The sequence below is a fragment of the Nilaparvata lugens genome, chromosome 2 (genome assembly GCF_014356525.2).
Source record: "Nilaparvata lugens isolate BPH chromosome 2, ASM1435652v1, whole genome shotgun sequence".
Classification (NCBI taxonomy): Eukaryota; Metazoa; Arthropoda; class Insecta; order Hemiptera; family Delphacidae; genus Nilaparvata; species Nilaparvata lugens.
Genome location: NC_052505.1, coordinates 4,683,448 through 4,698,544, shown reverse-complemented (window position 1 = coordinate 4,698,544; position 15,097 = coordinate 4,683,448). Strand labels below are relative to the sequence as shown.

Below are 15,097 nucleotides of genomic sequence, written 5' to 3'. Positions count from 1 at the left end.
CGAGCGAAGCAAGCCCGCTGAACTAATTTCTTACGGGGGTCCAGGTGGCGGATCCCCCTGGCTAGACGGATATGGCGAGCGAAGCGAGCCTGGCGGCTAGTTCAATAATAGGAGAGTGGTGAGAAATATCTTGGTAATTAACAACTTGATCGCAAAACATTTGTTGAACACGATAAAAGACCGTTTCAGTTGAGCTTTTTCTCTTCATCTCACCTATATGTATAAATTGGCAGATTTTGAATTTTAATTGAACTAAATTGAGATATAACACTCAAAATAATATTTATCCAATATATAAAGAAAAACGACAAATTGGTGGAGTTTTTTCTCTCAAAGAAGCAATAAATTCTAATGAATTGGAAATAACAATTTCTGAGCAGAGCTTGGCTACTGAAAATATTTCATTCATATATTCAATAGGATACATCCCAGAGATGGGGATAAGATACAACAATCATGAGCAGAGTTGGGGTAACCATAGAGAAAAGATATCGTTAAAAATGCAAGATACCATTCTATTATTATTTGTCTATGGTGTAACATACTAGCTACACCTTACCAACAGATTCTCATAAAACTTTGTAGATAAACACAAGTGACATTTTCAAGTTTTATTATGAGACATCTGGCAAAGATGTATCAGGAGAATATCTATCCTTTGAAAAGGAAAAATAATAAGGGGATTACAACAATAAGGTTATAAATAAAATAAATACGTTTGCAATAAATATAATAGGGGACACAATAAGGTGAGTTCTAGTTTTCCTAGACACCTATAAAGTGTAATATCAAGAATATTTGATGATTAAATATTTTAATATAAGGTTACTTGAATGTTTAATTATATAAATTTATTGGTTTGATATAAAATATAATAAAAGGGTGATAGTGAGTTTTTATAGTTGAGAATAATTTAGTTTGTCTAACACCTAATGGAGCGTAAAATCTTGTTTAGATATGACTTTCCTTTGTTTTAATTGAGGAATGAATAAATAAATTAATGTTTATGGGTGATTAGACAAACATTGTTGGGAAATCGCATATAAGGGCCAACAATTTACCTAGTTTATCATGCCTCAATACATGTTCTAATTAGTTCAGCAAATAGTTTTCCGTTGTAGAGTATATTAAACTTTTATGATGTAATGAAAGACAATTTTTTACATCTAAATAAACCATTTTAAATATTGATGAATGGGATCATGTGATGGGTGTACAATGTCAATCACCAGTACAAGAAATACACAAAAAATCTTCAAGAAAAATTAATAAAAGAGAGAGATCTGAAAAGCCACCCTTAATGAAACATAACTGTATAAACACTCACATGACTGTACATTTTGACAAAACTGTCATAACATTTTCAAATCACAGCAACGTCAATATAAAACTAGTAAAAAAGAGATCAGATGTTTGAATAACAAATATTTTCAAAAATGTATTTATTCATTACAACCCTCTTCTTGGTTGTTCAAATATCGCTAAAACTATTTCAGTAATATTACAATATTATTATGTAAAGGAACAAGACACTTCTTTGAAAGACTTGGGGCAGATTTCTATTGCAAAATCTTCCTTCTCTTTACAAATACTTCTAATATTTTTCAAGCGATACAGACATTAAAAATCTATAGGATAAAATAACACAAAAACATAGAAAAAATTGGTCTTTACGTTGAAATTAACATTTAATGAATTTTCGGAATTGAATGAAGTTCAGTAAAATCAAAGTATGTCTACTAAACACAGAGTTTGGCCCAGTTGCACAAGAGCCTGTTGAATTTAATCATGATTAAATGCCTCGAGAACGAATCAGAGGAAGCTTTTCTGTAAAGAAAGTTTTTCTAATTGATTTTTATGGCATTTAATCACGGTTAAAATTTAACATGCTCTTGTGCAACTATCATAGCCACCTATAATACAGGTGTATTAGAGGTGGCTATGGTATTATCCATTACCGGGACAACTAGTTTGGCATCAATATACAATTTTAATATATATTTGGCAAACTACATTCAATACATCACAGCAGTCATTCAATATGACCTATATTGTGATGTTTAGAAATGTATTCCCAAAATTTATCAAATTGCGCAATATTATGATAAATGCCTATGTTGGATATAGTGATGCTGTTTTAAAAGAATCAAATTATAATTTGTCAATCACACTGAATTAATTACATCAAAAAACTACATGATGCCATGTAAATGTTCAAAATCCAGTTGGAAAAATGATTTAGTCTCACTAATTTCATACAGATTTGGTATGACCGATAACTTTTTACAAGATTAAATGTAGGTTACACAACAGCCGGTTAAATTTTAGCCGTGATTAATTGATTCCACGAGAGCCAATAAGAGAAGCCGTCTTTACAAAAATGCCTTCTCTGATTGGATCTTGTGAATTAATCACAGTTAAAATTTCACCGGCTGTTGTGCAACCGGGCCTAATTCTATCATGAGTAAAAATAATTGTTATTAATTCAACACACAAAATTTATCTCCAATTAAAAATTTATCATGAGTAAGAATTAAAACAACTGTTATGATTTCAACACACAAAATGTATCTCCAATTGAAGATGTGAAGTCTACAAGGCTCAAATACTACATCGAGTGACAGTGCAGATCTAATACTGAGTTTACATCTTCATTCAATTCCGAGGAAATGACAACTGTTTACAGTTTTTGGCAGTGTTTGCCCTAGATAACACTACTATTTATATAACTAGCTAGCTTCCAGTATAGAAAAACACTACAATTTTATCTAACATGCAAACTCGCTTCATGTTGAAGCTAAATACATGTGGCTGGTTATATTATATGCCATACCGCTAATTATAATCAAAATATAAACTTGATTATACACTTAAAACTAGAATATATATTTCATAAGATAAAAAATATTTATATAAGAATACGAGTTCTACTTAGTGGTTAAAAATATTCCATAAATGCAAATTCAACTAAGGAAGATTATACAAAAATGCTAGCATAACAACAGTTGATAGTAGTATATTGATTGTAAACGAGAACGGCTTTTCGGAAATGCTATAACTTGGTTACGCTTTTGAGCACTGCTATTCAATCGTTGGCTGCAGAGTAGTCTGGGCTTCTGAACAGACTCGTTCTCAAAACTGTTGTGAAATTAACCTAAAGGCAGTAACCTGAAAATAGAGAAAACCAAATTTAAAATTTTACTGGGTCAAATATCCATAGTCATAACACAAGATCCAGAGGTGCGTTGAGAATTGAGCCACACAGAACGACCTTTTACAAATCTAGCTCACAGCTCACAGAATATGGCTAACAAAGTATTTAATTCGTTGCCGAACCACTTGAAAGAGGCTCAAACACTGACAGTTTTCAGGCCAAGACTGAAAATCTGGTTGAAAGCCCAGTGTCCCTATAGTTTAGGCAATCCCTAATAAACTGATAAAGAGAAAAACAAAATATGACTGAAAAAATGTATTAAGAATCTATCGTGTCACTTTCGAGTGCAATGTTAATGTTTCCAGATTTTATTGTTTCTATATAAGTATGAGTTGTAACTGACATATTATTTATAAGTTTTCAAATATTATATTTCCACAATTTTAAAAATTCATCTAGTCTTACTTTGTAAATGAATGTTAAAATTTTAATGTACGTGACTATTGTCTATGCTTACCATTGTTTAGCCATGACAAGTAATAAATTGAATTGAAAAACAATTTATAAAATTGCATGAAGAGGTTTAAGCTAGATTCGCACATAGCAGTAAAAATATAATTACCATGAGTTATAATTGGACTATTCACACTCAGTCAGGCCGAATGAGTATGAATTATATAATTATATAAGTTTATTAAAACTTATGAGAAATATATTTTTCCTACAGTTACGTTGAAAAGTGGCCATTGCTGCACTGATTACAGAACGCAAAGAATCACTTTTCCGCTCTAGTGCGGGAAAAATTTTTCTGCACTCCAGATTTGCAACATGGCAACGCAAAATACTTAGTAGGTTATATGGAGCAACAGTGCAGCAAAATCAAAATGAAGTTGGTAACAGTGACTGGGCTGCTATAGTGAGCAGAGGTGCAACCAAGCACAACGCGCTAATTATTATTCATTATATATTATAACCAAGGACAACGAGGACTTTAGGATTTTAGGATTAAGGTTTTTATCAATAAAAAAATTACACAGAAAAACATTTGATGCATTTCAGGCAATTTTACCCATAATTACCCACTTTTCATATTCAATGGTAACTGTAGGAAAAACTTAATGTGAAATACGTGCGCAAAGTTCCTCTGCTGCACTCAAGAAACCATTACGCCCTCGCCAACGGCTCGGGCGTAAACGTTTCTTTCGGTGCAGCAAACTGTCACTTTGCGCACTAGTTGCACAAATAACTATTCACTGTTGTCTGCGATCCATCTCAAAATAATCAAGCAAGTTGAGTATATAGAGTATATCATGATAGGAATGAATGAACAAGTGGATTCTCCATGGAAGAATCTAATGTGGAATGAGCTGAAATTGTCTTATCGTTGTACGAATAATTCGCAAGATGGTGAAATTGATCTGAGGCACTTGTATGAGGTAATAAAATGATGATGGAATTCCTGTTAAAGTGAAATGTAAGGCTGCATCCACACTCTGGCCCAATGCGTACAAAGGACGACGAGCGCGAGAGTGTGGATGGCTGGTTTGCCAGCGCTCGCCTTTAGTGGCCTTTGCTTGCCATCGCTCCGATTTTTGTCGAAGGAAGGCGAGTGACCAGCCGAGCATCCACAAATGGTCACATTGCAGTGAGGATGTCAAGACCAACGTGGCCAAGTGGCTTGCCAAGTCGCTGGGCCAACGTATGGACTAGGCATTAGATCTGTTTTTCTACGAACCTCCAATCTTTATTGCAGGCTTGTTTCGGGTTGAAGCAGACCTGACTCAAGAGGATCGAGTTGATCTGTGGTACTTGCATCAAGAAATGAGACTCTGAAATTATTATGAAATTGCTGCTACAATGAAATATGGAAAACCAGTTCACCTACAAACCTCACGAACCTCTAATCTTCGTTGAAGGTCTGTTTCGGGTTGAAGTAGACCTGACGCAAGAGCATGGAGTTTATCTGTGGTACTTGCTTGATGAAAATATGAAATGATAATGAATTTTCCACTACCATGAAATATGAAAAACCAGTTTTCCTACCAACCTCTAATCTTTGTTCAACTGAACATTGCCAGCCGATCAACAATTAATTGAACATTGCTCCTAGAATGAAATTAATATGGAAGAGCATTTTCCCTACGAACTGTGGAACCTTGATCTGTGGCATTTGCATAATGAAAGTAACTTTGTTGCTGCAAGTATTCTATTGTAAACTATTGAATGAATAAAAACACATATTTCGATGAAAACATTAATTGTGAAATAGTAATACGACTTCATTCTAGATTATAATACAACTTGTGAACTTGACATTGGCCATAACATGTATGTTTCTTGACAACAAAATTATATTTATTTATCTGTTTAGAAATGAAATGAAATGATGATGTAATTGCTATCCTACGAACCTCTAATCTTCATAACATTTATTTGAATGAAAATTGATATTGTCGAATTTTTCCATATTGAAAAACACAGTTTTATTTTGTCACGTCGACATTTATTGGACATTAATAAACTCGGTTTCAACACGAAACTGCAGTCCTGTATCAATGTCTAATAAATGTGGATGTGACAAAATAAAATTGTGTTTCTTCCTCTAATCTTCGTTGAAGGCCTGTTTCGGGTTGAAGTAGACCTGACGCAAGAGGGTCAAGTTGATCTGTAGCACTTTCATGATGAAATGAAATGATGATTGAATGAAATGATAATGAATTAGCTGCTACAGTGAAATATGGGAAACCAGTTCACCTACGAACCTCTAATCTTCGTTGAAGGCCTGTTTCGGGTTGAAGTAAACTTGACGCAAGAGGGTCGAGTTAATCTGTGGCACTTACATGATGAAATGAAATGATGGTGGAATGAAATGTTAATGGATTTGCAGCTACAGTGAAATATGGGAAACCATTCTTTCTACCAACCTCTAATTGACCGAGCGAAGTGAGGTCTAAGATTCAAGTCGACGGTTTGGCATTTCTCTTAATGTTTAAATGTTTGATTGAATGTTTAAATGTTTATATGTTGCGCATTAACGGCGAAACGCGGTAATAGAATTTCATGAAATTTGACAGGTATGTTCCTTTTTTAATTGCGCGTCGACCTATATACAATGTTTTTTTGAAATTTTGCATTCCAAGGATAATGAAAAAGGGAAAAGGAGCCTCCTTCATAAGCCAATATTAGAGTAAAAATCAGACTATAGAATTATTCATCATAAATCAGCTGACAAGTGATTACACAGATGTGTGGAGAAGCCAGTCTATTGCTGTATTTCCATAAGGTCTATAGTTTCAATCAGGTACTTGTGGATGAGAATACTGCGTGAGGTCTATTGTTCACAGAACTACTAGTGTATTAGAAAATCATATGCTTTCTTTACAGTCGAGTATGTTTCCTACTTCCGAAATAGGAACAGCAAAACTGCTACAAAAAAAACGCATTTTAGCGCTCCAAGTGGAAGTTTTGTCAACTACAATCAAGAAATTCCTGATTCGGAATTTGTAAACTAGGTTATATTTATAGAATGCATTCTCATTACAGCACACTATACTGTAATAAATCATATGTTTTCTTTACAGTCGAGTATGTTTCCTACTTCCGAAATAGGAACAGCAAAACTGCTACAAAAAAACCGCATTTTAGCGCTCCAGGTGGAAATTTTGTCAACTACAATCAAGAAATTCCTTATTCGGAATTTGTAAACTAGGTTATGTTTATAGAATGCATCTTAGACCAGTTATAGAATAGACACGCTGGGAAGTCCAGCCTCTGAAGCCAATATCTACTGCCAAATCCACCCATCTTGATGTCACAACAGTGACATCACGCATCATATGGAAAACTTTCAGATTGTGTCTATTTCAGATTCATGGTCTTTTTAGGTTATTTCTAGCTACGGGAAAAAACGATATCGGTTAAGTTATAATGTTTTATGTGATATCAGCTTCAAATTTATAATGTGTTTTGAAAATAATAAGGTACGGTAGCCTACAAAACTATTTTATTGTCATGCTGCAATGAGTTCACTTACATCATAACCAAGGATAATATTACAGTTACAACTTACAATATTTATGTGTATAAATTTCAACTTACGCATGAAAAGATATTCCACTTTTTTCCTAAAAATCTCAGTGCAATTATAAGCTGCGCAGGAGATTACCATTTTCATAAATAATAACTACACAAATAAATAACAATCTGCTATGGAAAGCAAACTATGTTTAACAACAATGTAAGTTAAACACCACAAACACTTACACAACAAACTCAAAAAAGTTTTCTATAATTTATATACGATGCGTGGGGTCAAGATGGGTGGATTTGGCAGTAGATGTTGGCTTCATCGACTTTCAGTATGAATATACAATGGGCCGTGTCTATTCTATAACTGGTCTAAGGAATGCATGTAGTAATTTCAGCACAAGCAGGTAAAGTTTTCTATTTCCAAATTCTTCTTTGGATTATTATGACAAAAAGTAGTGTATGTTACTTGGACGTGAATGACTCTTGCAGGGCTCGAATGAAATTCTAGTCTCGGCTAACGCCTCGACTAGAAACGTCATTTTTGCCCTGCAAAAGGGCCCTTCCCGTCTATGTGACGTAATAGTATATTTCGCACCTAGGGCCGAAAATGAGACTTTTCCGGCTCGAAATCGGTTTTCAAGTCCGAGGCCGTAGGCCGAGGACTAGAAAAGATTGAGAGCCGGAAAAACAATTTTGCCCATGGTGAGAACGTTATTTTTCGCCACACAGAAAAATAAACAATATACATATGAGAATAATTGTTTATTAGGCACTTCTGAAAGCAAAACAGGAAGGTCATAGCTCTAGCAAATCTGAGGTAATCTGAATATCAGGAAATTGTCCAAGTATTTTTTTTTTATTCTTATTTGTCTAAATAACCTAAAAGATTGTGCTCAATTATGTAAGAGGTTGAGTTTATACTTTTTTTTCTTCCAAATGACAATAAGATGATATTATAAATGTTTTGATTCTTGAATAATAAACACAAATAATGAAAAGTTTTTTGATCAGCTGTGTCTTAGCACACTTGAAATTTGGCCAATCTGAATGTCAACGTCAACAATGCTTGTTGTCATTGACTTCGGAAGTTTAGGTTAGAAGTTCTATCCTACTCTGAAAATCGAATTTGAATAGTTTATAATATATATCTTATCTGTATTTTATTCATCCAAATAAAATGATAATATCTTATTGCAGGATACTTATTCAATTCTAGAAGCATAAACTAGGATCATAAACCATTTTGTAAACACGTTCACATCAAATCAGAATCAGCTGACTTCAAGGATATTTTACAGCCCTAGGGGCTGTAAAACTTTTACCGGCCTGGTCAGAGAACAATCATTTTCGGCCTCAATATGACGCACGAAAACCAGCTCATTACATCCAAGTGGGGCGAAAATAGTTATTTGTACATCTAGAGTGAAAAGTACGACTTTTTCTCCCTGAGGGAAAAGTTTGAAGCCCGAGGCGAAGCCGAGGGCAACAATTTTCCTGAGGGAGAAAAAGTATTTTTCACTCGTGATGTACACAACATTTTTCCTCCATCTACATTTTTTTATAGAAACTGCAAATAAAATCATTTTAATAACTTACGTATTGGTGACAATGTTTCCTAACAACATAACCTAAAATCTAAAACCTGAAAAGCGGTCGTCTGATTGGCACTGCCGATTGCGCTATCTATCGGCCAAAGGTCTAACAATTATATCAGCTGGGCAGGCTACCAAAAATGGCTGACTCCAGATCACGCGGTTCAGATTTGAATTGCAGATCAAAAATATTTGTTGACTGGTATTTTGAATAGAATAAAATATTTTTAAAATTGTATAAATTTTCATCGTCTACTAATATTAAGAATATAATATCATACAAACATATTATATTTCATGAGTTGATCAAATTTCTGGTTGTGGTATTGAATTCAGTTGACTCAATGACAGACACCTCTTTATGCTTTCTCATCTGAGCTTAGACCTTCTAACCTATTACCATGTAAGTTTTTAAAATAGAGATGCTTCCCATGTTATTTAAATGGTGTCACTTTTCCTCCCTAGGGAGTTTTACTGTTTTTTACTACCAAGAGCGAAAAAGTGACACTTTAGTATTATGTTTCAGGGAGTAAAGTAAGTACTTTAGCCAGTAGGTGGAGGAAATAGTTATTTGTGCAACTAGTGCGCAAAGTGACAGTTTGCTGCACCGAAAGTCACGGCTCGGGCGGAATGGTTTCTTGAGTGCAGCAGAGGAACTTTGCGCACGTATTTCACATTAAGTTTTTCCTACAGTTACCATTGAATATGAAAAGTGGGTAATTATGGGTAAAATTGCCTGAAATCCATCAAATGTTTTTCTGTGTAATTTCATTATTGATAAAAACCTTAATCCTAAAATCCTAAAGTCCTCGTTGTCCTTGGTTATAATATATAATGAATAATAATTAGCGCGTTGTGCTTGGTTGCACCTCTGCTCACTACAGCAGCCACAGCAGTCACTGTTACCAACTTCATTTTGATTTTGCTGCACTGTTGCTCCATATAACCTACTAAGTATTTTGCGTTGCCATGTTGCAAATCTGGAGTGCAGAAAAATGTTTCCCGCACTAGAGCGGAAAAGTGATTCTTTGCGTTCTGTAATCAGTGCAGCAATGGCCACTTTTCAACGTAACTGTAGGAAAATACTATTTGCTACGTACCTCTAATCTTCGTTGAAGGTCTGTTTCGGGTTGAAGTAGACCTGACGCAAGAGGGTGGAGTTGATCTGAGGCACCTGCTTCTTCTGGTGTTGCCAGGCGATCATGTCGTTGTAGCTCTCGTGATTGGTGGCGACGCGACGCGACACTTCCAGCAGGATCTCCTGCAGACTGCTTTTCGTGCCTTCCTCCTCCAGCACCTCACACAGGGCCTGGATGAACCAGGTGCCTTTCTCCGGGTTTCGCCATGAGTAATGTCCTGCGAACAACACCAAAACTCGTTGCATTGGTTGCGTTCAAAGCCACTGATCAATTCCATTGTGTTTTTTTTACGTTCAGTAAAAAACCTGATCACAGAAGAACCACAGAATGGAAAGTCGGCTAGTATCCTAACGCCAAAATGCGTCATCTTGAAAGAAAGTGTAGCATTGTAATATAGCGGTAATTTTAATTAAACAAGATGATACAGTCACGTATCGTGATCTTGGTGCACTCAAGTCTTGGTTAGAAAGGTACCTTCCATTCTGTATGTATTCTGTGGCTGAACGGTTGCTCATGAGTCATGACTGACAGATGTTTCCTCTGCTGCTTATATTTAAACAAGTCTTGGTTAGAAAGGTACCTTCCATTCTGTATGTATTCTGTGGCTGAACGGTTGCTCATGAGTCATGACTGACAGATGTTTCCTCTGCTGCTTATATTTAAACAAAACTAGAACCTAACCTATCTCATTGTATAATCAAATGAAAACCATCGAATGATTGGAGTTGTTGAAAATGCTTTGGATAATATTTTAAATGTTATTGAATTTATGTGATTATGCATTTCTGTGCTCCCACATACATTATAATGGAGTCCATTATAATTGTAAACAGCCTCGTATTCAGCCGTGTCTGTTTACGTTCAGCTACTCTACGTTCTTTTCCATCAGTTAGAAAAGTATGATGAGTTGATCAGTGAATGAACCGGATATGACGTATTTTTTTCTTATCAGTTAGACCAAAGACCTTGAAGAGGTATAACTCACAATGCCTATACCTTCCCATGGTAGCTCTTACTTGAAATTAAAGGCTGCCATTGAGGTATTTTAGCGCGAGATATTATATAATATATATTTTTGTAATATCATAGATTACGATCTACCTGATGTATTAAAAAAACTCTAAAGGTCTTTTATTTGCCGATGATGTTAAGATATATAAAACTATTACCGGTGTAAATGATTATGATACATTACAAGAGGATATTAATGAGATTATCACATGGAGCTCTGTAAATGGTTTAATAATTAATGTTAATAAATCACACATAATGACATTTTCAAGAAAGAGTATATAAGTTGTTTTTGTTTTCTTATTATTCTTTATTACTTTGTGTAGAGTGCGGTTTTGGGTAGTGTGCCTGTCGCATCCACACTGATTAACTACATTCACTACAATGTATCTTTTTTTTCCAATAAATTGAAATTAAATTGAAATTGAAATTACAAAAATCTTCAAGATCTTTAGTATGTAATAATCTTTCAGGTTGTCCCCTCAATGGCCGATTTCAATTCAAAATATACTAGCGCTGCATGTGAGTCTATGCATCGTTCAACGACCAAATAATGCTTCGTTCAGAGCCACGTTCACTCACCGGTCTCATCGTTCACTCACCGATCAGTGGCTTTGAACGCAACCAATCAGGTGATGAAAAACGAAATGCGCGAAGTCTGTACGCACCTTTGCAAAGGGATGTTTGAAATCGTTTGAGAATCTGCAGCGTAGAATCTAAAGGTGATGTTAGTATATGCAATATGTACATATAAAGACCACTCAAAATGAAAGCAACAAAACATATTTAACAAAAATTATGATTATATAAAATTGAAGAATCAAACTATTTTCTCACCTTCAAAAGTGCTGAAAGCCAGGAGAAAATCAGCCATTGATGGTATTTTGTAGCTCGAGAGGTTGTTATCAGTTTGTGTACAATTCACAAGGGTGAGACCTCCATCAAGTTTTTCACCGCGACAGGCCTGTAGGAAAAGGGAAGAAAAACAAAAATTAATAAAACATAAATTCGAGCTGATAAAACATATATTGATAATGTATACCACAATATCACTTCACAATAACGCAGAAACTTAATAACACACACATTGTTTAGGTACAGTTTATTCAGTCGTTTAATATCATAAATCATAACTCATGAGAAGGTAGAAACACTACATCTGGGCGGATGATTGCTAGAGGAACGCAACAAGCGAATAACACACACACACACACACACACACCACACACACACACAACACACACACACACACACACACACACACACACACAAACAAACACATACACAAACACCGATCTTTGGACGTTCAATTTTCTTGTTCTCCTTATGAAATCTATTAGATTAAGCGAAACTTGGCAAGCACATGAACACATAATCTGTTTGCCCAAGTTATGTTTGATCTAATAAGCTGTGTTTACACCAAAATTATCAACAAAATATTAATAACTTAATCCTAATAGATTCTATTAGATTTAACATAACTTTTATCACACATGATTAACATATGTGTTTGTCAAGTTCCGTTCAATCTAATAGAATCTATAATGATTAAGTTATCAACAATTTGTTAACCGCAGCTTTAGAATTTGTAAGGACGGCAAAAAATCGTACGTCCAAAAATAGATTAGTGTGTAACTAGACTGACCTAGTGATTTCTATAATATAGAAGCTTGTTATGATGGTATAACAACACAATACACATACTATCAAGTCAATAGTTGATCATTAAGGTTTGTGTTAGATTTCGTCTCATATTTTAGCTAGTCTTATGGTCGTCCATCTTGTTTTTGTAATATTTGAATCTACCGCTGCTACAGTCCACGGACAACATTCTCACTTGTCATGCGATCTCTGACGTCACAGTTTCATTGATCGCTTGATCGATAGTAGCGCTAGTTGTCGTCTGCTTCTTTCAATGTTTTCTAGTTTAATATTCGTCTATAAGTATTTTGAATTGTATTTTCATTGTTTTTGAACCTCCATTGGTATACTTCAACAGTCACATCAACCTCAACACCTTCAGTTCGCTTAATATCGATTTTATATTTTCACTTCATTCGTTGAGTTTGTGCACATGACTACCGATCATGTTTCCGCCATGGGCAGTTCCTGTTTCTTCAACCAGCAAGCAAGTAGCTTCACTCTCTTTGTACAGCTATACGATGTAACATCTTAGTTTAACGCGTCCATCTTTGGAAAACTTTATCCATTTTCATCATTCATTATGTCCTAGTTTGTGTGCTTATTCGATAACCATTCAACGCATTTATCATCAGTGAACGTTTTTCAACCATAATTTCTATGAATTTAACTTACCTTTCGGGACTTTTCTACTAAGCGTCCTTTTTGCAAATCACGCCATGCTTTCTGCGTACAACGTTTTCAATTATTCATCATATTAGTATTATGAACTGTAAGTAATTTCAACATGAATTCCACATGAACTTTCAACATTCCTCAATATGAACTTTTGATTTATTATTTATCACTTCAATTTTACTGAGCATCAGTACACATTATTTTGCGGTTACATTCATTCATCTTGTATGCTCATAGGAGATACATTTTCAACTTGGGAAGTCTTGTGCAAGTGCAGCTTACCTTATTCAACATTTCAACTCAGGAAATTTGCGCAAGTGCAGTTTGCCTTTCATTGTCAACCGCTACTCATTTTTAGCTACTCAGTCTTAGCTACTCATCAGTTATTTAGTCGAACTTTGTCAATCTCAATTCTTACTGATGCCAGTGATTTCATTCGTCAAGAACATTTTATCTCTTTTTTCAAATATTTATTCACTGCAATTACATCAACTTTAGGACTTAACTTCAAACATTAATTTATTCTACTTAACTCATGGTGGAATTTTTTTTCCAATTAACATTCAACTAGTGAAACTCATTCAATTTGTGAAGTGCCCATTCGTCGTTATATTCATTATCAATTTTAATATTGGAACAGTCTCAACTTTCAATATCTCAACGTATTCAAGTCAAGTTCTCTTCCGCATCGGTCACCGTTTATCAGGATATAATCAAGATATCTTCATCGTTCAACTTCTATTAGCCCAGCAGCTGTCTGCAACTACAATGTACTTGACAGGAGTCAAGTTCCATCCTCGGATTTTGAGTCACCGTAGGCCTATCACTTCGGCAACACATCATTAATTATTCAGGGAAGTCTTATTCTATTATTCACATTTTTGTACTTACCCTCTCAGAGGCACTGTGTTTACTGGTAGTCTTCATCCCATTCAATTTTGTTCCTGATTAACTTTTTATTCCTAAATAATAACTATTTAATTACTATCAATCATTCAATTTTTTATTTTCTATATTATTATTACTTATGTGTTCTACATATAGTAATATTCCCCATGTTACTTGACATGCTTTAAGCTGTCATTTCCCAGCCCGCTTGTGTAATACAATATGCTGAGCTTCGTCTCCTTTCAATATTGTATTTGGTATTTTTCAACCTTTTCCATTTTTAATTATTAATCGAACCTTCAGTTCTGGACAGACTTTCTGCTCCTTCTGCTTACATTATAGCCAAGTTGCTATATTTGTCCTCTTTCAGTGTTACATAGTCAACAGCTTGAAAGCTTCAGGTACGATTGGATTCTACCTAAACTGAATTCCTAGTTATCATTTTTTGTGAAATTAGGTAATTGTTCATATTCATATAATTTTTTATACTTTCATACCTTTAAGATTACTATGAATTTTGCAGGACTTTTATCTAGGATTTTTGTCTCTCGACTGATTTTATTAGTCAGGTTAAGATTCTCACATTTACTATCATTTTTTCAAGTATTCTAAATTTTATTCATTTAAACATTGCTAAATTTGTACGTTCAATTCAATCATTACTCATTGTCATTATTGTTCTATTATTAGTTTCAGCATCAATATATTCTTTTGTGTATTTCAACATTAACATTGATATCCCAACTTTATCTTTGTATTACTCAATCTTTTGCGCTCACAGAGGTAACATCATTTTGAAACATTGTATCAGTATTCTTAAACGTACTAGCAAAAAGTCTAGGTACAATAAACAACTTGAGTGCATTCCTAATTCTTTTTATTTTAATTACAACTACATTAATTTTAAGCCTTCCAATAGTTACATTCAAATATCAGCATTACATACGGATAATAAGAAACTTATT

The 15,097-nt window shown here is 34.4% G+C and overlaps 1 protein-coding gene across 6 annotated transcripts in view; it reads right to left on the bottom strand.

Annotated features, from left to right (window-relative positions):
• Positions 1-252: 252 nt before the first annotated feature.
• LOC111044115 (caspase-1) overlaps positions 253-15,097 on the bottom strand; it is an 88,835-nt gene continuing 73,990 nt past the window's right edge. For all 6 annotated transcript variants that reach the window (XM_039420378.1, XM_039420377.1, XM_039420381.1 and 3 more), the window contains 3 exons: positions 11,763-11,889; positions 9,876-10,131; positions 253-3,168 (listed from right to left, as the gene is read on the bottom strand). In XM_039420378.1, the coding sequence (XP_039276312.1) occupies positions 9,878-10,131; positions 11,763-11,889 (381 nt within the window). In that variant the 3' untranslated portion in view covers positions 253-3,168; positions 9,876-9,877. The remainder of the gene's footprint in view (positions 3,169-9,875; positions 10,132-11,762; positions 11,890-15,097) is intronic.